The sequence below is a fragment of the Lepidochelys kempii genome, chromosome 3 (assembly GCF_965140265.1).
Source record: "Lepidochelys kempii isolate rLepKem1 chromosome 3, rLepKem1.hap2, whole genome shotgun sequence".
Taxonomy (NCBI): Eukaryota; Metazoa; Chordata; order Testudines; family Cheloniidae; genus Lepidochelys; species Lepidochelys kempii.
In genome coordinates, this window is record NC_133258.1 from 14,955,777 (window position 1) to 14,978,430 (window position 22,654).

Here is a 22,654-nt window from a genome sequence, read left to right on the forward strand (position 1 = left end):
GCCGCCTGCCGCTCCCCACGTCCGTCCTCTCCTCCACCCCCTCCCCCACCAAGCCCCCGCCGCCTGCCGCTCCCCACGTCCCTCCTCTCCTCCATCTCCTCCCCCGCCAAGTCCCCATCGCCTGCCGTTCTCCACGTCCGTCCTCTCCTCCACCCCCTCCCCCACGAGGTGCCAGCTGCCTGCCGCTCCCTGTGTCCCTCCTCTCCTCCAACCCCTCCCCCGCCAAGTCCCCACCACCTGCGGCTCCCCACATCCCTCCTCTCCTCCAACCCCCCCCCCACCAAGCCCCTCCTGCCTGCCACTCCCTGCGTCCCTCCTCTCCTCCCTGCCTCCCCTGCAAGGTCCCTGCTGCCTGCCACTCCCTGCATCCCTCCTCTCTTCCCTGACTCTCCCATGCGGCCCCCGCCACCTGTCACTCCCTACATCCCTCTCTGCTCCACCCCTTTCCCGTGCGAGGCCTCCACTGCCCGCAGGGATGCGGCAGGCAGGGGGACCTTGCTGGAGAGGAGGGGGGAGGAGAGAAGGGATACGGCGGGCGGGGGGACCTTGCGGGGAGGAGAGGACGGATACGGCGGGCGGGGGGACCTTGCGGGGAGGAGAGGACGGATACGGCAGGCGGGGGGACCTTGCAGGAGAGGAGGGGGAGGAGAGGAGGGATACGGCGGGCGGGGGGACCTTGCAGGGAGGAGAGGACGGATATGGCAGGCGGGGGGACCTTGCAGGAGAGGAGGGGGAGGAGAGGAGGGATATGGTGGGCAGGAGGGCACCTTGTGGGGGAGGGGGATAGAGGAGGGGCGTGGGGCAGCGGGGGCCTTGCATGGAAGGGGCAGGAGTGGTGGAGAGGAGGGACTCAGCCAGGCAGTGGCTGATGGTGGGGGCCTCAGGGAAGGGGCAGAGCAGGGACGGGAAGAGATGGAGTGCAAGCGGGGCCACCATGGCCCAGGTATCCTACGGCAGGTCGACACAGGCTGCACTGGGGGGGCTCAGGTTCTCCTGGCCTATTATACCTGCCACCTATGGACCTGGGGTTTTACTGGTGGACCTTGTGCTTACAGGAAGAGGGTGGGGCAGAGGTATGTGTGTGACAAAGAGAGGTTTCACAACTAAGCTGACTGTCCGGGGAAGGCAGAGGAGGGCATACCTCCCTGATTTCATTTTTACCTAAGACAGGACTGAAGTGATAGAAAGTAAAACATGACTCATCAGGGATGTGCCGTGAACTTAAGGGCTCTGGCCTGGCTTCTCAAAGGTATTTAGTCACCTAATGCCCACTGAAATCTGTGCCTCAATCCTCAGCCTCTAGTCCAGCTGCTTTTGTGCTGTTCAGGGAGATAGTGGTCCTAAACGGGGACGGGAGTGAAGGCTAGCCACTGCCTTGGGCTGGGCTGGGCTTCCACGGCTTCTGGGCTCTCTAGCAGCCTCTCTTCTTGGGCAAACTTCTTTTCCTGCCTCTCCACTCTCTGACCAGCTTCACCGTTTCAAGTTCCCCTTCTCCAGGTAGAGCATGGTTTGCAGGTGCACTTAATTGGCACTGCTTGTGAGCATGGACACTCCTTAGGCTTGTGGGGTGTGTCCCATCACAATGTACCCTAACTACAAAGTCACACAGGGAATCTGTGGCTGAGCTGGGACCCGAACATACATCTCTCGAATCTAACCACAAGATTAACCTTCCCATCTGATAAGCAACACACGTGCATGGTACTTAACAGACAAATAGAAAACACAGAATCTGCCCAGCAGACTTTACATTCTCAGGTAAGGTGCAACCTGAAGAGTGATTGAAAATACTCTGCCAGATCTTCAGCAGGTGTAAATTAGATCAGAGGTCCCCAAAGTGTGGGGCACGCCCCCTTAGGGGTCACGGAGGAAAGTTCAGGGGGCTGAGGTCTGGGCCAGCCCGCATGGGAGGCGGGGAGGGAGTGCTACCCAGTTCTGCTCCTGGCCCCAGCCCCGGGCCTGGCTGCTGGCCCCACACCTGGGGCTCCACTCCTGGCCCTGCACATGGGGCCCCAGCTGCTGGCCCCGGGTGGGTCTCCACTCCCAGCCCTGCCGCCACTCCCAGCTGGAGCCCCAGCCTCGGTCCCCCTACCCCTGTCCACATTTCCCCTGAAGCCACAACCCCACTCCCGGCCCTGGTAAGGGGGGGCGTGATCCTGAGAAGTTTGGGGACCACTGGTATAGACCAATTGACACCAGCTGAGGATCTGGCTCTCTGGCGGGAGAGGAGAATGGAGGAGAACTGTAGCTGCACTGAGCTGAGGTCATAGCTTTAGCTCAAGCGGTGCGTGTCATAGAGGTACTAAGGGGTGTTTGTTTATTTTTGACACTTCTGTGTGAATGCTTTAAAGAGGAGGTCTGGGGCTTCTCCACTGCAATAACACAGGCTAAGAAGCCAAATCAGATCACTCCCTTCTCCTAATTAATTTTTCAATAAGATGTCACTATTGTGAAGGCTACGACAGCAAACCAGCTGTGCCAACTAAACACAATCCTGAGACCCTTGGAAGCAGCTCCTGATCTTGATTAGGCTTGTGCAAATTTGGAGTAACTCCTTTACATTCACTGGCCCAAACTGATTGGCAATGATACCTTACGCTATTTGGGCACATCTTAGAATATGCCAATGACATGAAATATATGAATGACAATGTGCTTCATTTTTTTAAGTGTGAAACCTCCTTGCAAAGACTTGGTAGTGCACCCTACTCACCAGTGTTGTCCTGCTGCTTGGTGTTTTTTATGTATGCAGAGAATTTGGAGAAGATATCTATCCCCGCAGTGTTTGATTCATGATGTGTAGCAGCCAGCTTGGGGTACCTGAAAAGGAGAGGAGCAGTCTGGAAAATAATGTTCTATTGTTACCAACAATATACTGATAATCACAAATGCTGTTTAGAGAAAGAGGGGGGGAAAATATCCCTATTCCCGGAACTGTAATTATGGCTGTCATTTATCTCAGCAGGACAGCTTGGCAAACCCCTTTTAATAATACTGCTGTCCTGGGAAGCCAGGCATTTGGAGAGTTACATGGTGATGGTTTTATGACAAGCGCTTAATGTGAACAGCAGCCAAGGTACAGTGGCCTTAAATCAGAAAGAGGCATAGATTTCTAGCAGGGTGTGGGGGAGTTTGGCAGCAAACTCCCTCTATTATCAATGGCAGACCTGTGCTTAATTCCCGGTGCTGAAAATATAGCCTAGAATGTAACAGCAAGGAGTATTAGTATAACAAAGGGGGACGAATGTGGAGTTTTGATTGTGTGTGGTTTTTTTAAAGAGACATCTGTTACAAAGGAGCATATTGATTTGAAAGACCAGAGCAGATTAAGGGCTTGATCCAAAGCCCACTGAAGTTAACATAAGGATGCATATCTGATCTCCTGCATCCAGCACTGGCCAACAGCTGATGAGTCAATAGAAGGTGAAAACATCCTTTTATGCAGCTAGACATTTTTCAGATTCATAGAACTTGAGGTCAGAAGGGACCATTAGTTCATTAATACAACCTCTTGTATAGCACAAGCCAAATAATTTCACCCAGTTACTCCTGTTTTGAGACCAATAATTTGGGTTTGGCTAAAGCAGATCTCCCAGAAAGGCATCCAGTCTTGATCTGAAGATATCAAGAGATGGGGAATCTACCACTACTCTTGGTAGTGTGTTCCAATGATTAATCACCCTCTCTGTTAAATATTTGTGCTTTATTTCTATCTTGAATTTGTCTGGCTTTCATTTCTTGCCATGCCTTTCACCCCTAGATTATAAATCCTTTTAGTACCTGGTATTTTCTTGCTATGAAGCTATTTAGACATTGTAGACAAGTCACCTCTCAATCTTCTTTTTTGCTAAACTAAACATATTGAATTCCCTTAGTCTCTCACTATAAGGCATTTTCTCCAGCCTTCAAATAATTTGTGGTGCTCTTCTCTACATCCAGTCCAATTTTTCAATATCCTTTTTAAAATGTGGACACCACAAACGGACACACTATTCCAGTTTCGGTCTCACCAAGGTTTTGAACAGAGTGTTGTGCTGTGTGTTAGGAGAAAACATCCTGCAAGTATTAATCATGCAAGCAGTCTTTACACATGCAAGCAGAACCAGTGAAGTCAGCTGGACTGTTCTATGGGTAAAGACTATTCCAGTTGCAGGACTGGGAGCTTCTTATAAGCTCCATTCCTAATAAACTCTGACAGTAAAGCACAATTTGTTACTTTGGAGGTGCAAGCATCTCCTCCAGGAACTCTTCGATTTTGTTGATATCTGTCTTGACCTCTCCATTAAAAGTCAAGAATGGCGGGTGGGTTCCAGGGGCCAAATTGTGTAGATCAGCTGGCTTTCTGCAGAGAGACAAGGAAAATTCATGTTATCACCAGACATTTATTATCATAGAGCCCCACTGATGTTCATGGCACTCAGGAAACCAGTCACTTGTACCCCCTTATTTCATTCAGTATTCACAGTATTTTGAAAGAGTCCTATTTAATACACAAAATAATTTTTTTCTACAAATAATCAAGAAACTGAATCTCAACTGCTCTGTCGTGTGTCTTTGGCACTATGTGCCTGATGCAAAGCCCACTGAAGCCAATGGGAGGGGGAGTGTCTTTCGAATAAAGAGCAAACTATGGGCTATTGTGATGGTTTTCAAATAAATTAACCAATAACTTGTTACCTTTTCAGGTCAACTGTGGTGACATTAAATACAACCCCTTTGAGCCAGAGGATCATGAAGAGACGCTGTGAAAAAGGACAGTTCCCAATACTCTCTCCATCAATACCAGCCTAGGGAAAAGAAAGGGAAAATAATGAGTATGCACTATGGACTCTGCTCACATCCCATGAGAGGGAAAACTGGATATCGACATAAAAATTACCAGACTGAAAATAAACGATACTAGGCAACAGCACTGTAGGTTATCACCAACAGAGTAATGGAATTACTCCAGGCTTAGCTTTGGCCAGTAGTTTGAGTGAATATCCTAGCCCCTATCATGACACAAGGTCTGGCTAGGGAAAGTGGGTCCCTAGCCATTGTTTAGCTAGTTTCTGGAACATTGTATAGACTCTTAATTTTCCCTTTCCACATAAAATAGGCTGTGTAACAGAGCTGTTAGAAAACTCAGGGGCAGGTCTTCAGCTGATGTAGATTGTCATTGTCACGGGACTTCGATGGACCTATGACACTTTCACACTAACGGAGGCTCTGCCCCACAGTCCCTACTAAAAAAGGATCCAGGAGAAGACCTCCAAATCAGAATCCAAGCATTTCCAACATCCAGGGATATTTGGATCTGGAGTTCTAGTTTACATCAATAGAAGAAATAGGGCTCAAACTAAGACATTTGGATCCAGACCAAAATCTGAACTTTTGCAGAGTTCAAGGGAGATGTCTTCACCAGAGTTCCAGTCTGTGCCCATCCCTAGTAGCTATTGAGTTTCTTACAAACAGCTGCAAGACAATAAAAAACTGCTAGTCTTAGCATTGAGGAAATGGCCTGTTTTTTCCTTCAGAAATTTATGGTCTTTAGCCATGTAAAGATATAAATAACACTGGCTAAGCTGAGCAAAAACTGTATCCAAGGTCAACATCCTTGCATAATAATTACCAGGGTGGCCAAAGCTTTCAGGATGATAATGGTTTTGATAAACTTAATTTTAATTTGTGGTATCATAGTGTTTAAAAGATTCTTATGATTCTGGTGAAGCAACCAACCTTCCCTTGTTTACTCATATGGGTTGAATAACTATGATTTATGCATACAGAGTATGTCTGGGATATGGGTGATTAAATAATTTAGCAAATACGTGTTCTTTTCTTTTGAAAAAATATTGCATTACTGTCATAAGTTTGCAAGTTTTGTCTCCTTGGTACTGAAGCTGAGAGGCAGCATTAGTGTGTTCTAGAGCAGGAATCACTTCTAATTACTACAGCTCTGCAAAAGGTTTGTGTAGGCGGGGAAATAGTCCCGCTATTGTGGGAACTTTCCTGGCTTATACACTACCTGGTGAAGTGGGCTAGTGAAAGGATCTGAGTCCTCGCTCCCACTCCCTTTACCCAGAGGCCTCCCTGCCCTCGAGGGCTCCCCTTCCACTCTCCTGTGTGGCAGAGTCCTCATGGCCCCAACAAGGCCAGGCCCAGGATTCCTGGAGGGTTCGATCCCCAATCTTGTTGTGGTCACTTAGGGCAGGGGCTAGAGTGTCCCCACTCTGGGGTGCTCTCTCTGCACTGGAAGCTTCCCTGACCCACTGATCATTACATACAGTTCAAAGCAAATACAATTTATTAAACAGCAATCAATTTTTAAAAAGATAAGGAAAAAATGGGAAAGTTTAAAAGGAAAACACATAACTCCGCTCTGTGGCACTGGGACATCACAACCAGCAGACTCTGGAATATAAGGGAAGTTCAGAGTCTGCTCCTCACACATCCCAGGCCTCCTTCTCAGGCCCTGGCTGTGCTGCAGGGATGCTGCGGGCAAGACACTTGCTCTATGCTCTGACAGTGGCCACATGCCTTCAGGCTCTATGTGGCAGGACCCTTCTTCCCAGCGTCAGCCCCCACCCCCATCAGGATTACAATCCCTGCCCCCCCCCAAGTCTGGCCTGCAAGGCATCTTGGCTGGGGTGTCTCCCCGCACTCTATCCAGCTGGCTGCTCACCGCACCCGGCTCTAGACTGCCCCAGCTCCAGCTCCGCCTCAGCACTGATGCTGCTCTGCCTCCAGCCCCCTGGGCTGCTTTTCTGATCCTCTGGCTCTAGTTGCTATAGCTCTGCTCCCAGCACAGGTCTGCTCTCTGGACTGCTTCTGTGGCTCTGCTCCAGCACTGGCCTGCTTCCTGGGCTGCTTCTCTAGTTTTCTGGCTGGTAGACTCTACTCCCCAGCTCAGCTTGGGCCCCTGCTCTCTCCTTAGCTCAGCCCCACCCTGTTCCGGGCAATTCCAGCTCAATCACATGGAGGATGGGATCCCCCTGGCCTCTGAGTCCCAACTCCCTCATTAGGCTGCCTGCCCTGTCAATCAGTCTGACTTGGAGGACTGGCCTCTCCCTATTGTTTCCAGGGACTGTCAGTCTCAGGGTCCTGATTTCCCATCGATCCTTCCCCTTCCTTTTGGTACTCAGAGCTAGCGAACCAAAAAAACCCACACTGAGTTTTAGTAAGGGGACAATGGTCCCCTTACATTTGCAATACAACCAGAAACCAGATAGAACTTGGCTGGTTTTTCCAAACTTGGGCTGTTTTGTTGAAAGATTTGCTGCTAAAGGTCATGAACCTTTCAGGTGACCAGGGCTCATTTTAAGGTGAGCCTGTGTTTGCAGAGACATTAGATTGACTCAATCTGCTAAATTCCAATTGATTTTTCCAGTCTTTTAGGAAGATAGGGGCCATTTGAAAAACTCTAATTTGGATCTAGGTTCAGATTAAAACACTCTGAGTTTGAAGACATTCAAATCTGAAGGTTTGGTTTGAGTGTCTCTCTACTTGAAACCATGGATTCATCATGCATTTGATTTTGACACGGAAATAGCAGAACCTGGGGTAAAGCTGAAGGAAATACATTTGCACAAATCCCTGGGAAGTGGAGTAGCCCAGTTTTGCACAGCTCTGCAACATAACATAGTTATTTCTGTTCTGCAAATTGCATGGTAAGATCAGACACTGAGTTACCATGGAAAACTGGGCACTTCCACGTTGTTGGACCCAAGTAATTATTGTGAAATTACACCCATTAAACCAGCGCCAGTGCCTGTTAACTTCTTACTTTTCCTGAAATGAGGGTAGTGCTATAAGTGGATATGCTGGCCTGAAGCCAAATTCTCCTCTCCTGAATATCATGGCAATTCCACTGAAGCTACAGCCAGCCTATTATATGGATAAACATTTGGAGAACAATATAATGGCCACTGAGTCCAAGGAGAGATCAGTGTAGACAATGGGCCTTACATATGTCTCGTTTACACTGGTTTATTAATTCCATTGTGTCTGATTCACTGTTGCCCAGCCCTTTGTGCGAAGTGGTTGTGAAATGTCACCACAGGTCACACAGCCTGTCAGTGGCAAAGTGGACAGTAGAACCCACCTAAGTTCCCTCTAAGCTACGTGTCCACACAGCTGCCTAGTAAGCCCTGCACAGGGGCTCAGGGCTGCAGCGGGGAGAGGCGCCCCACCCCGCCAGCCCCAGCATGGACCTGCCCCGGATTTCCTGCAGCCGGGGTAGAGGAGCCCCTTCCTCAGCCCGGCCCAGGCCTGCCACACATCACCTTTGTACTGGTGCACATAACGAAATTCTCTCTTTGCAGAAAATATAGGCAAGGTTCTGTTAGTTCAGTGAGTCTTCCCTCATTACTAATAATAGCAGCCAGTATTTTAATATGCAACAGTCAGAACAAGATAAAAACCTTACATAGGTAATAACTTCAGAGGGCAAGCCGGACATTCTTGGATCATTTGTGAAGTCTATTAATATGCCAGGAAGAGAAGGGAGCTTCGAGGCTTGCTCAGATTGAGTAAGTTTGCATGATAGCATCTACATATCAATTAAATAAAAGCCCATTATATATTTGTCTAGGACAACATAGAGAATAAATACCATTTTAGTTCAAATAAAAAGCCAACGCAGTGGACAAGGAAGAGAGAGGCTAATAACTGGCAAATTGAAGAAATTAGATTTGTTCTTGCTGCTATTCAAATTGAATTTGCCATAGAAAAGCAACTGCATACGTGGTCTCTATTGCATAGTGAAGTGGATCAGACATTCATTCATAAGACAGAAACTTGACGATAGATGTTTCCTCACCAGATTTAATGCTCACACTTTTTTCCTGATGGTGACTGGGGTTGTATTTGGGGATTGTATGTTGGTGGTTCAGGAGCTAAGCTAAAATTTTCTGGAAATTTATATTTCTTAAAGTATCTGGAGTGTAAGGGATATATCTATGGAAGGGTAACAAAGCTCTCATGACTGCTCAGAAATCACTTCTTGCCCTCAGAAACACTGATCAGCCAATGCCTATATGTTCTAGTGAATAAGGGCCTGACCTTGCATATCTTAATGCATATGAGTGATCCTTACTCATGTGATTAATGAGTACTTTAAGGTTTGCAGGATCAGACTCTTACTGCTTATAACTTGATAATACTATAGAGTTTGTGGGGAGTGGGATTTCTCTAGAACTGTCTCCCTCCATCTTTGAAACATCCCAGTTTGCTCATGTGGTGTCAATTAAACTCAGAGGAATTTAACTGCTAGTAAAAGGTGTCTGTTATTTTTCTGATTACCCTCCAGATTCTTAAATACTAAAAGTCCAATTACAAGAGGGTCCTCCCCTGGAACTCAGTATAAACATATTAGGACAACTCCACCATCTCACCAGCTGCTTGCCTCTAAGTGGGTCGGGGGAAGAATGAATGGGATGTTCTGTCCTATTACATATAGGAGACTCCTCCGTACATAGTTCAGCTACTTTTATTTTATTAATTCTACAATGCAGGGTAGAGGAGAGCAGGGGGGTTGGTAATTCACTGAAGAACAAAATCAGGTGGGTTTAAAAACAGGTGTCAGTAACTTTGAGCCTGATTCAAGTATTTGTTTGTGAGGGGAGGGCTCCTGCCTCATACTGGCAATGAGGGGCGATCAACAGGTTATCTCAAGTGCTTATATACAAATGCACAAAGCCTTGGAAACAAGCAGGGAGAACTGGAGGTCCTGGTGATGTCAAGGAACTATGACGTGATCGGAATAACAGAGACTTGGTGGGATAACTCATATGACTGGAGTACTGTCATGGATGGTTATAAACTGTTCAGGAAGGACAGGCAGGGCAGAAAAGGTGGGGGAGTAGCACTGTATGTAAGGGAGCAGTATGACTGCTCAGAGCTCCGGTACGAAACTGCAGAAAAACCTGAGTGTCTCTGGATTAAGTTTAGAAGTGTGTGCAACAAGAGTGATGTAGTGGTGGGAGTCTGCTATAGACCACCGGACCAGGGGGATGAGGTGGATGAGACTTTCTTCCGGCAGCTCACGGAAGCTACTAGATCGCATGCCCTGATTCTCATGGGTGACTTTAATTTTCCTGATATCTGCTGGGAGAGCAATACAGCGGTGCATAGACAATCCAGGAAGTTTTTGGAAAGCATAGGGGACAATTTCCTGGCGCAAGTGCTAGAGGAGCCAACTAGGGGGGGTGCTTTTCTTGACCTGCTGCTCACAAACCGGGTAGAATTAGTGGGGGAAGCAAAAGTGGATGGGAATCTGGGAGGCAGTGACCATGAGTTGGTTGAGTTCAGGATCCTGACGCAGGGAACAAAGGTAAGCAGCAGGATACGGACCCTGGACTTCAGGAAAGCAGACTTCGACTCCCTCAGGGAACGGATGGCCAGGATCCCCTGGGGGACTAACTTGAAGGGGAAAGGAGTCCAGGAGAGCTGGCTGTATTTCAAGGAATCCCTGTTGAGGTTACAGGGACAAACCATCCCGATGAGTCGAAAGAATAGTAAATATGGCAGGCGACCAACTTGGCTTAATGGTGAAATCCTAGCGGATCTTAAACATAAAAAAGAAGCTTACAAGAAGTGGAAGGTTGGACATATGACCAGGGAAGAGTATAAAAATATTGCTCGGGCATGTAGGAATGTTATCAGGAGGGCCAAATCGCACCTGGAGCTGCAGCTAGCCAGAGATGTCAAGAGTAACAAGAAGGGTTTCTTCAGGTATGTTGGCAACAAGAAGAAAGCCAAGGAAAGTGTGGGCCCCTTACTGAATGAGGGAGGCAACCTAGTGACAGAGGATGTGGAAAAAGCTAATGTACTCAATGCTTTTTTTGCCTCTGTTTTCACTAACAAGGTCAGCTCCCAGACTGCTGCGCTGGGCATCACAAAATGCGGAAGAGATGGCCAGCCCTCTGTGGAGATAGAGGCGGTTAGGGACTATTTAGAAAAGCTGGACGTGCACAAGTCCATGGGGCCGGACGAGTTGCATCCGAGAGTGCTGAAGGAATTGGCGGCTGTGATTGCAGAGCCACTGGCCATTATCTTTGAAAACTCGTGGCGAACCGGGGAAGTCCCGGATGACTGGAAAAAGGCTAATGTAGTGCCAATCTTTAAAAAAGGGAAGAAGGAAGATCCTGGGAACTACAGGCCAGTCAGCCTCACCTCAGTCCCTGGAAAAATCATGGAGCAGGTCCTCAAAGAATCAATCCTGAAGCACTTGCATGAGAGGAAAGTGATCAGGAACAGCCAGCATGGATTCACCAAGGGAAGGTCATGCCTGACTAATCTAATAGCCTTTTATGATGAGATTACTGGTTCTGTGGATGAAGGGAAAGCAGTGGATGTATTGTTTCTTGACTTTAGCAAAGCTTTTGACACGGTCTCCCATAGTATTCTTGTCAGCAAGTTAAGGAAGTATGGGCTGGATGAATGCACTATAAGGTGGGTAGAAAGCTGGCTAAATTGTCGGGCTCAACGGGTAGTGATCAATGGCTCCATGTCTAGTTGGCAGCCGGTATCAAGTGGAGTGCCCCAAGGGTCGGTCCTGGGGCCAGTTTTATTCAATATCTTCATAAATGATCTGGAGGATGGTGTGGATTGCACTCTCAGCAAATTTGCGGATGATACTAAACTGGGAGGAGTGGTAGATACGCTGGAGGGGAGGGATAGGATACAGAAGGACCTAGACCAATTGGAAGATTGGGCCAAAAGGAATCTGATGAGGTTCAATAAGGATAAGTGCAGGGTCCTGCACTTAGGACGGAAGAACCCAATGCACAGCTACAGACTAGGGACCGAATGGCTAGGCAGCAGTTCTGCAGAAAAGGACCTAGGGGTGACAGTGGACGAGAAGCTGGATATGAGTCAGCAGTGTGCCCTTGTTGCCAAGAAGGCCAATGGCATTTTGGGATGTATAAGTAGGGGCATAGCGAGCAGATCGAGGGACGTGATCGTTCCCCTCTATTCGACATTGGTGAGGCCTCATCTGGAGTACTGTGTCCAGTTTTGGGCCCCACACTTCAAGAAGGATGTGGATAAATTGGAGAGAGTCCAGCGAAGGGCAACAAAAATGATTAGGGGACTGGAACACATGAGTTATGAGGAGAGGCTGAGGGAGCTGGGATTGTTTAGCCTGCAGAAGAGAAGAATGAGGGGGGATTTGATAGCTGCTTTCAACTACCTGAAAGGGGGTTCCAAAGAGGATGGCTCTAGACTGTTCTCAATGGTAGCAGATGACAGAACGAGGAGTAATGGTCTCAAGTTGCAGTGGGGGAGGTTTAGATTGGATATTAGGAAAAACTTTTTCACTAAGAGGGTGGTGAAACACTGGAATGCGTTACCTAGGGAGGTGGTAGAATCTCCTTCCTTAGAGGTTTTTAAGGTCAGGCTTGACAAAGCCCTGGCTGGGATGATTTAACTGGGAATGGGTCCTGCTTTGAGCAGGGGGTTGGACTAGATGACCTTCTGGGGTCCCTTCCAACCCTGATATTCTATGATTCTATGATTCTATGATTCTATTTATTAATAGTATCAGTCAGTACCTAGAGACCCCAACCGCTGTCCAATGTAGTTAATAACTGTGATCAACAGACTCTCTCTAAGTGCAAGCTATTATATCTAGTAAATGTAATAGGCTCTCTCACTCATTCCTGAAATAGTCCAGCTGGTGTGCCCACTCTGATATACCATCTCACAGAGGGAAATGAACATTATTTTAATTAACCTTAAAAAAACCATGCAGCTTCACTTCCAATTATTCCCAGAAAGCAACAACTTGAAAGGCAAAGCAATACTGTCATTAATTATGGTAATAAAAATGACTAAGCATCCAGTTTAAGTATTGTAGCAGAATATTGGAAAGTGCTGGATTTCTGGAGGATCAGGATGTATTCAGAGCCATCTTATCTCCTTGTGTTTTAATTTTTCACTGTACTGGGATCATTCTGCATAATGGTATGAAGTTTTTTTCAGGTCCCTTTAGACACTGTGGCTTGTATGCAGATGTTTTTGATGATGCTCATATAATTTTCTTTTTCAAAGGGATTTTAACAAGTTAGCAGAAACAGGAACACTAATTGATCTACATATTTCCTGGTGAGGATTAACGAGAGATTCAGTTTTATCGTTCTTACTATCAAAATCTAATTTCATGCTACACAGCATTACGCCCTCTCTGTTTTATAATTGGGAAGGAGTCTGCCTTTTGACACTTACTCTAGTTACTCTTAGAACCCCAGGGGGAAGTAAAAACCCTATCTGAAATGTAGACCAAGCCAGGAAATGTCCTATTTATTGTGCCATATTAAATATTTACAAGATGAGCTCAAGCATGCCAATGCATTCCTGTAGTGAAGAGCTTCTAGTGTTTTTTCTGTAAGATGTTCTTGTCCAAATATTAAAGCCAGTGTGCTGTTTGGAGTGCCATCAATGGAGAGACAAGCTAAGAAGGGGATATTCATAGTGTGGTACTGTTAGGTCTCCATTAAGAACTTAATCGGGTATCATAGGCATTGTGTAAGACAGGACTTTCTCGTTGACTGTAACCCCGGTTCTTGAAAGCATTTAACTATGAGCTGAAATACAGGGTAACTATATGCTTGTCTTCATGCATGTACTTAAGTCCCATTAACTTCAATAGGAGTTAAGCATGTATTCAAGTACTTTCCTGAACAGGAGCCTATAATAGCAATACATTCTCAATTTAACGTTTAAACTTTGTTGGACTCCTTCCAAGACTTCAGCTCTTGTTGCTTGGAATTTCCTCTAACAATCCTGAAAAAATACATATACTTGGAAATGGCACCATTGGTGGATGTGCCAAATAGGAATGGAATATTTGCTAGAGAAACTGGAGGGAGAGTAACAAAAAGGAAGAGCTGAGGTTCTTCAGCCAGCTCCACAAAAGCCAGCCAACAGTGGTGTTCATATTTGGTCCCAAAACCCTACATATTTTATATTCATTTAAACCAAACTTGGTCAGCATTATTAGCCACTTGGCTGATTTGCATTCCTGCAGCATTTAGAATTTTGTGTGTGTGTGTAAGGGCGCTGCACACCTGTGGCCCTTAGGATCTTAACAGGGGCAGAACTGCATTTGGGAGATCCCTCAGGTATTTATAGTGAGGAACTATTCTCTTCAGATCTTATTCATACACAAATAGTGCCATTTTCTAACCCTTGCTGTTCAACTGAATGCTAGTCTGAACAGTCAGATGGCTTGATCCTTCCCTGAGGAGTTACCATTGAATCTCATAATTAATAATCAAAGTGTTAATTAAGTGGCATGTTGGAGACAGCCAGTGAACATGCATTTTGTGGGAGACGCCCATTCAGAATATGTGAGGGAAGGAGATAAGCCACTGGAAGCTGAACCTGCTCTGGGAATTTTTCACCATATGTAAGGAGATGCCTTCAAAGGTTGAGTTCACAATTTGCAAAGGCACAGTCTCTCATTATAACATAGCTTTGGGGAAAGTAGGATGGCTGTATGATTGGACACAGGATCAAGAACCAGGGATAAATGGCTTCCTATGTGACTTTAAGCAAGTCATTCAGTCTCTGTGCCTGAGGGTCCTTGTTTGTAAAAAGAGGGTAATAATATCCAGCTCCCAGGAATTTTGCCAGCCTTTATTAATTACCATTTGTGAAGTGATTTCAGATCCTCAGATAAAAGTGTAAAGTATTATTATTACTTTTGTGAGTCCAGCATGGTAAGAAAGGAATGCAGGCACAGCCATTCCAGGTAAACCTATTAGTACTTTTAGCTCTACCTATAATAGTGGCCAATTAAGCTATTAACCTTTCGCCTTGATGAATTTATTTCTACTGTTTGCTTTTTGTCTCTTAACAAGTTTCTCATTCATTACAATAATTTAACCTCTCACCTCAAAGCAGCGGGTTTCATTGCCATAGAAGCCTCTCATGAAGAATGTTCTCAAAGGCTTTTTGAAAATCAAAAAAAATGCGACCAAGATTTTCAAAAGTGACTAGTGGTTTGGGGTGCCTCCATGGCTGGTTGCCCAAACTGAGACACCTTAAAGAGGCCCAGTTCTCAGAGGGTGGGTGCTTAACACTTCCTGAAAATCAGGCCCCTTTACGAGATATCAAATTGGGTACCCCAAAACTGAAGCACTTAAAACCATTAGCAAATTTTGAAAATGTTGGCTTAGATCTACCAGTTCTCCTTTATCCACTATTTTGCTGATTCTCAGAGAATTCTGGTATATTAAAAAAGCTCTAGAAGCCATGCTGCTTTGTCCCTATTATACTGCTAAGGTTGCTTACGTGAAGAACCTAAAAAGAAAAGGCGTACTTGTGGCACCTTACGAAAGCTTATGCTCAAATAAACTGGTTAGTCTCTAAGGTGCCACAAGTACTCCTTTTCTTTTTGTGAATACAGACTAACATGGCTGTTACTCCGAAACCTTAGAGACTAACAAATTTATTTGAGCATAAGCTTTCGTGAGCTACAGCTCACTTCATCGGATGCATGCAGTGGGAAATACAGTGGGGAGACTTTATATACACAGAGAACATGAAACAATGGGTGTTACCATACAGACTGTAACAAGAGTGATCAGGAAAGGTGAGCTATTACCAGCAGAAGAGTGGGGGTGGGGGAAACCTTGTGCAGTGATAAACAAGGTGGGCCATTTCCAGCAGTTGACAAGAACAGTAGGGGGGGAAATAAACAAGGGGAAATAGTTTACGTGGCAGAGTCAGTGCAATGTAATGAAGATGTCAACCACTTCTGATGTAAAAGGGGTTAACTAGGAACAGAATATTTGGTATTTAGTCTAATAGCAAAAATTACTGTTTGTCCTATCCCTAATTCAGAGACTGTGATGTGTTCTTTGCAGCCAGGATTCGGGACGTATCATTCCAATCCCCACTTATATTGATCATCTACTATTTAAAAAAAGAAGAGAACCTCAAGTGGTCTGCAAACCCAAATAAAAAGAGAACCATGTCTTGAGTCAATATATTGTTCTGATCAATCTCTCCTTCTTTATCTTGATAACAGTCAACATTATTAATTGGTTTATATACACATTCTAAAACAGACTGGAAGGTCATTGGCCGTGCCAGAAATAGGACACAGGCCTTCTGATCAATGGAATAGCTAGGAATGGAAATTTGGGTGGGCCCCAACTTATAGAGGACAGGCAATGATCAGAGAGCTTGGCCTGGCCCCTTTTTGGCTCTGGCACCTTGGGATCCATTTCCTATCCACTGCCCAGTCCCCATCACCTCTCATGTAATGTACTGTTTCCCATATTGCAGAAGCAGCAGTCCCTGTTCTGCTCTGTACTGTTGCTGCAACTGCCTGGCTCTGTCTCTGTCTCTGTCTGCTTCTGGTTGCATGGCTGCCCATCCATGGGCTGGGAGGAGCCCATACAGGTTAAGGACTATTTAGAAAAGCTGGACATCCACAAACCCATGGAGCGGATCTAATGCATCCGAGGGTGCTGAGAGAGTTGGCTGATGTGATTGCAGAGCCATTGGCCATTATCTTTGAAAACTCATGGCGACCGGGGGAGGTCCCAGACAATTGGAAAAAGGCAAATATAGTGCCCATCTTGGAAAAAGGGAAGAAGGAGAATCCAGGGAACTACAGACCAGTCAGCCTCACCTCAAACCCTGGAAAAATCATGGAGCAGGTCCTCAAGGAATCCATTTTGAAGCACCTGGAGGACAGGAAGGTGATCAGGAATAGTCAACATGGATTCACCAAGGGCAAATCATGCCTGACCAACCTGATTTCCTTCTATGATGAGAAAACTGGCTCTGTGAATATGGGGAAAGCGGTGGACATGATATATCTTGAATTTAGCAAAGCTTTAGATATGGTCTCCCACAGTATTCTTTCCAGCAAGTTAAAAAAGTATGGATTGGATGAATGGACTATAAGGTGAATAGAAAGCTGGCTAAATCATCAGGCTCAATGGGTAGTGATCAATGGCTCAATGTCTAGTTGGCAGCCGGTATCAAGATGAGTGCCCCAGGGGTCGGTCCTGGGGCCAGTTTTGTTCAACATCTTCATTAATGATCTGGATAATGGGATGGATTGCAGCCTCAGCAAATTCAGGGATGACACTAAGCTGCGGGGAGAGGTAGATACACTGGAGGGTAGGGATAGGGTCCAGAGTGACCTAGACAAATTGGAAGATTGGGCCAAATTAAATCTGATGAGGTTCAACAAGGACAAGTGCAGAGTTCTGCACTTAGGACGGAAGAATCCCATGCACCGCTACAGGTTGGGGACTGAATGGTTAGGCAGCAGTTCTGCAGAAAAGGACCTCATAGTTACAGTGGATGAGAAGCTGGATATGAGTCAACAGTGTGCCCTTGTTGCCAAGAAGGCTAACGGCATACTGGGCTGCATTAGTAGGAGCGTTGCCAGCAGATTGAGGGAAGTGATTATTCCCCTCTATTTGGCACTAATGAAGCCACATCTGAAGTATTGCATCCAGTTTTTGTCCCTCCACTACAGAAAGCATGTGGACAAATTGGAGAGAGTCCAGTGGAGGGCAACAAAAATTATTAGGAGGTTGGGGCACATGACATAAGAGGAGAGGCTGAGGGAACTGGGTTTATTTAGTCTGCAGAAGAGAAGAGTGAGGGGGGTGGGATTTGATAGCAGCCTTCAACTACCTGAAGGGGGTTTCCAACGAGGATGGAGCTAGGCTATTCTCAGTGGTGGCAGATGACAGAACAAGGAGCAATGGTCTTAAGTTGCAGTGGGGGAGGTCTAGGTTGGATATTAGGAAACACTATTTCACTAGGAGGGTGGTGAAGCACTGGGATGGGTTACCTAGGGAGGTGGTGGAATCTCCGTCCTTAGAGTTTTTTAAAGCCTGGCTTGACAAAGCCCTGGCTGGGATGATTTAGCTGGGGTTGGTCCTGCTTTGAGCCGGGAGTTGGACTAGATGACCTCCTGAGGTCTCTTCCAACCCTCATCTTCTATGATTCTTTGACGTATCCATGAGACCACACTGCCTCTCTGCTTTCTCCTACGGTGCCTTCTATACCTGGAACAACTTCCTGACTCTTTTTGCTCCCAATCTTCCCTGTCCTTCTTCAGATACTTCCTTAAAAGCCACTTCTTTCATCTGGCTTCCCACCACTGACCCCACTCCTGTAACTGTTTTAAAAGTGGAAAGAGAACAGATTCCATGACCCCAGCAAACAATATTTGTACATTTACAAAGGAATTTACGCAGCTAATCTTATCCTGTACATTCTTCAACCTGTCCTTACACTTCACCGCTATCACATCTCGTTGTCCTATGCCTTACTTAGTTTGTGAGCTGCTCCAGGAAAAGTTGTCTGTAATTTCTGATTGTTTGTAAAGTGCCATAAATATTTATGGAATCATTTAAATAAATACATAATGATAAATTAAAACTCAACTCCTGGCACTCTAGAGTAACTGTGCTAACCCAGTATCTGCTAGACTCCACACAGGAAGATGCACTAGTCACTGCAGGTTCCTGGGTAAATAAATATCAATGCTACCTGAATGTAACCACAATATAGCCATCCTCCTTGCTCTCAGTGCTAGGATTATGCTGATATAGCCCCTCACTTCTCTCTGCTCCTTCACAGATTCATAGGGTGAAAACCTAGCCCAATGATGTCAATGGGAATTTTGCCATTGACTTCAGTGGGGCTTGGATTTCACACATAGCTTTTAAGGCCAGAAGGGACAATTATAATATTATTTTCTGACCTCTTGTGTAACACTGACCATAGATTTCACTCAGCAATTCCTGCATGAAGCCAACAAATTGTGGCTGAACTAGAACATATGTTTTAGAAAGATCGTCATTATAGTTATCCTGGACATAGAGTGGTAATAAAAGCCCCTCTAGTGGTACAAATTTGTACTGTAGTGGTGAATACCTGGCTCCATTGTAGCCAGTGGCAAAACTCCTATTGACTTCAGCGGTGCCAGGATTTCACTCAAGTTAACTAATGTACTGGTAGGTTTACCACCACTGGTAAAATATAATTTTCTTTCTTTCTCTCTTATTAGTTGTTGTGACAGGGTGTATGAACCCCGTATTGACAGAGAAAGGGCTGGGGAGGCTCTGTATGCTAAGGTAGCTCTGCCAGCCAGGTATGGTAGGGGGAGACCTTCAAAAAGAGGAAGCTGTAGCACACAAAGGTGGGAAGTCAGTGAAGGGTGTGACTAGAATAGTGGGAGGAACCCTCATGCCAGAAACTGCCCAGCAAAGAGGAGTCCAGCAAACCACAGGGGTAAGTCCAATAGGGAATGGCTGACTTGGTTAGCCAACCATAAGGACTCCAGCAAAGCGGCTACGTGGGCACTCTGTGATAAGGTGATGCCTCAGACCTTTTTTGCCTTCTTATTGACTCCAGGAGGGGCTTGGTTTGTGCTGACCTGAACTTTTGCTTTTCCCCCCACACAGAGGTGAAGTAAGCAGGCCCCTGAAGGGTGGGAACTGGGTGTCATGAGAGACCCCAGCCCAGTGAGGGAGGTGACTCTTTTTACAGTTGTGCTCTTGGGTGTGGGGTTGACTGGGTGGAAGGAAGGTCAGCTGCTGGGATCTGGGAGGACAGCTGGTTGTGGCTGGCAGGATTATGGTGATACCCAAGTGTGATGGGATATACAAACCCCACACTGAGCAATAAGGGGTTAAAGAAATATTCTGGGCCCAGCCAACCTTGCCTCATCACACCTGTAGCAAATGAGCCAACTGGAGGAAGTGTTAAATGAGCTGCTGCTTTGCCTTTTGGGGGCAGCCCAGAGAAGAGAGCAGACCTGCAGCTGCAGGAGATAGGAGCTGATGGAAGGCAGAATCTCCCCCTAAACAGCTGCCCAAAGGTCCCTCCCTGAGGCTAGGGAGGACCTTCTGCAGGGACAGCCTGAGAAAGAAGCATTCCCCTCTCCCCCTCACACAAACTCTGGACAGGATTGATCCCCCTTTATTTTTTGTTTGGACTACCCCAGCAGGGGGAAAGTGTTGGACTGAGCTGGCCCTGGGAAGCTGGGCCATACAGACAAAGGAGGCAATTACTCCCTGAGAAGAAAGGAGAATGACCTCGCTACACACAGCCGCCAGGAGGTGCCTTGGGATGAGCAGACAATTCTCACGCTGCCTTACCTCAGATGGTGACTTAGGGACAATCTCGGGGAGGTGGTAAGGAAGTGGTCTAGGGAGGGCAGCCTTAAGCATCCTGGGCTGTTGCACTCAAAGGGCCCTGCGTCAGAGCCCGGTGAAGTGCGAGGGCCTGGGCTCCCCTACCAACAACCCCCCTGCAGGTCACAAGCATATGCCCTGACCTCTAGGCGGCGCTTCCCTACCAACCAACCCTGAGTGAGGGCCGTCACACTAGGAAATAGACACAAACTAATCACAACCAGTGTCATAAAGGTCAGCACTTTGACTCAAGCATCATATTTCACTATGGCTGTGCTGTATTGTGACTAAGATTTTTTTTTTTTTTGCATTGGAAGCTGTAAGTACTTTGCATAAAATCATGAGTTGTTTACTCAGAGCACTACCATCCCGCCCTGCCTTGGCATATAGTAACATTAAATTGCTGCTCATTCTCTGCACACATTTAATGAAGTTTTCAGATTTTTGGAGGCTACACTCACAGGCCTGTATTCTTTCCTTGAACTTTGTGCACAGCTCCCATTGATTGACTACAATAATGGCACACCGGGCCTGCTGCTGCTCCCCATGGAGTCAATTGACAAATCTTCCATCAACTTCAGTGGGAGCAGAATCAGTATTCAGTTCTAGGCAAGGGCTGGATTCAATTTTTTTAAACAAATCTGTCTAGTTTCTGCCCATCAAATGTCCATGAAAGGACTCTAACTCTGAGAAAAAGATTTGAAGGCCTTGTAGCCTTCAGTCAGGCAGTCTGTCTTGGGTATTTATAGAGCACCATAGGGTATGGCTACACTGCCATAAAACACCTGTGGCTGGCCTGGGTCAGCTGACTTGAGTTTGCAGGGGTCAGGCTAAAGGGCTATAAAATTACCTTGTGGGCATTCGGGTTCTATGGGGTCTGAGATACCAGGCTCCAGGCCGAGCCCAAATGTTCAAACTGCAATTTTATAGCTCCTTAGCGTGAGCTCTGCCAGCCCAAGTCAGCTGACCCAGGCCAGCCACGGGTGTTTTATGGCAGTGTAGACATACCTATAGTTTCTATTGTAGAAATTCCTATAGGCTGAGAGCCAAATGGATTTAATATTTTTTATTAAAAAGCAGTAGAAAATGAGGATTAGAGACAGATCACTGTCAGCAGATAAAGCGGCACTGGTAATACAAATTATAGTAAAATGATTATTGTTTCCAGGGGAGATGAGGTGCAGATACACGAGTAGGTTCACAGTAATGATGCAAAGAGCTTTTGTCCCCACTGCATAGTGCTGGACTTCTGCATGTAGGTTCCTTGTAAGAAGTAAATCTGTGCACATCTGGAATTCAAATGTCTTAAAAATCTCTGAGCCTGGGACAGAGATCTCATCATGCTGTATATTCTGCAAATGCTGATGAATTGCAGCCAAATTTCCATGCCTCAAAGCAGAGTATCAGACTAACAAATAATAACAGCAGCCAGGTGCTGAAAGTTAACACTGAACCTGAAACTGGAGCTGTGGCTGAATTATTTATTGAAATTCCATTACTTTATTTGCACTATTAAAAGCCAGGCAAACCTGCAGGTATTGTAATATATGGACTAAAGGAGTTTTCTTTATGATAATATGAGAGCATTTCCTACCTAATCAGTTGGCCTCAGGCCATATTCTACCCTCGTTCAACAGTTGATCCGACAGGTTGCTGAGCACCACAAGAGAAGTGCTGGCCATCTGCAATGCCTATTGATTCCACTGGGATTACGAGGGAACACAGCAACTCCTAAGAGATGCTCAGCGCTTTGCAGGATTAAACCTTTCTACCCCATTCAGCCCCACTGAAGACAATAGTGTTGCACAAGGTGTAAGTGAGTGCAGAGAGCTTACTCCTGAGAGGTGCTGAACATGTATAACTCTAATTGAAATCAGTTTGAGTTACAGATGCTCAGCACTCCTCAGTTTCAGATCCAGAATTTGGTTCAGGGTTTGCTTCTTGGTATCACTGTCTGTAGCACATGTCAAGACACTCAGTAGGCAAATGATTTACTTTAGGATTAATGTTTCTGTATGGGAGTATCTGGACCAATTCTCCTAGCAAAGTGAATACAAATCTAACAAACAAATTGGCTGTTCTCTTGCTATACACAGAGAAAATATAACAGTGTTTAGCATTCATGAGGATGTATGTGGCATCTTTAGTGCTTTCTACTAGGCAGATATGCACTATTTTGTTCATCTGTCCATTTATACAGATGCAGGCTAAAATTCACCCATGCACCAACACAAAGTATGTGGGACTTAAGTAGAGCATAGTGGTTTCCAATGGCCGTCTACATGGGGCTGAATCATACCCTGGCTGGATATTACACCAATTAAGAAAGAAAATTATGAATCTGTAAATACCAGTATCTGAATACCAGACTCTAAGAGTTAAGCTCATCCAATAAGTGAACAGAAACATACCATGTGATTTGTGTCCAAGGCAACTTGATTTTTCAGTAACAAATGTTCACAAGAAACTGATAGAGGAGAAGTCACAGACACCGA

The 22,654-nt window shown here is 45.9% G+C and overlaps 1 protein-coding gene across 4 annotated transcripts in view; it reads right to left on the minus strand.

Annotated features, from left to right (window-relative positions):
• Positions 1-22,654, minus strand: part of CLIC5 (chloride intracellular channel 5) — a 120,594-nt gene that overhangs the window by 31,224 nt on the left and 66,716 nt on the right. For all 4 annotated transcript variants that reach the window (XR_012157899.1, XM_073335788.1, XM_073335786.1 and 1 more), the window contains 3 exons: positions 4,678-4,787; positions 4,217-4,342; positions 2,714-2,820 (listed from right to left, as the gene is read on the minus strand). Coding sequence is in view for 3 of the 4 variants with exons in the window: in XM_073335788.1 (XP_073191889.1) it covers positions 2,714-2,820; positions 4,217-4,342; positions 4,678-4,787 (343 nt within the window). In the remaining variant the exon portion in view is untranslated. The remainder of the gene's footprint in view (positions 1-2,713; positions 2,821-4,216; positions 4,343-4,677; positions 4,788-22,654) is intronic.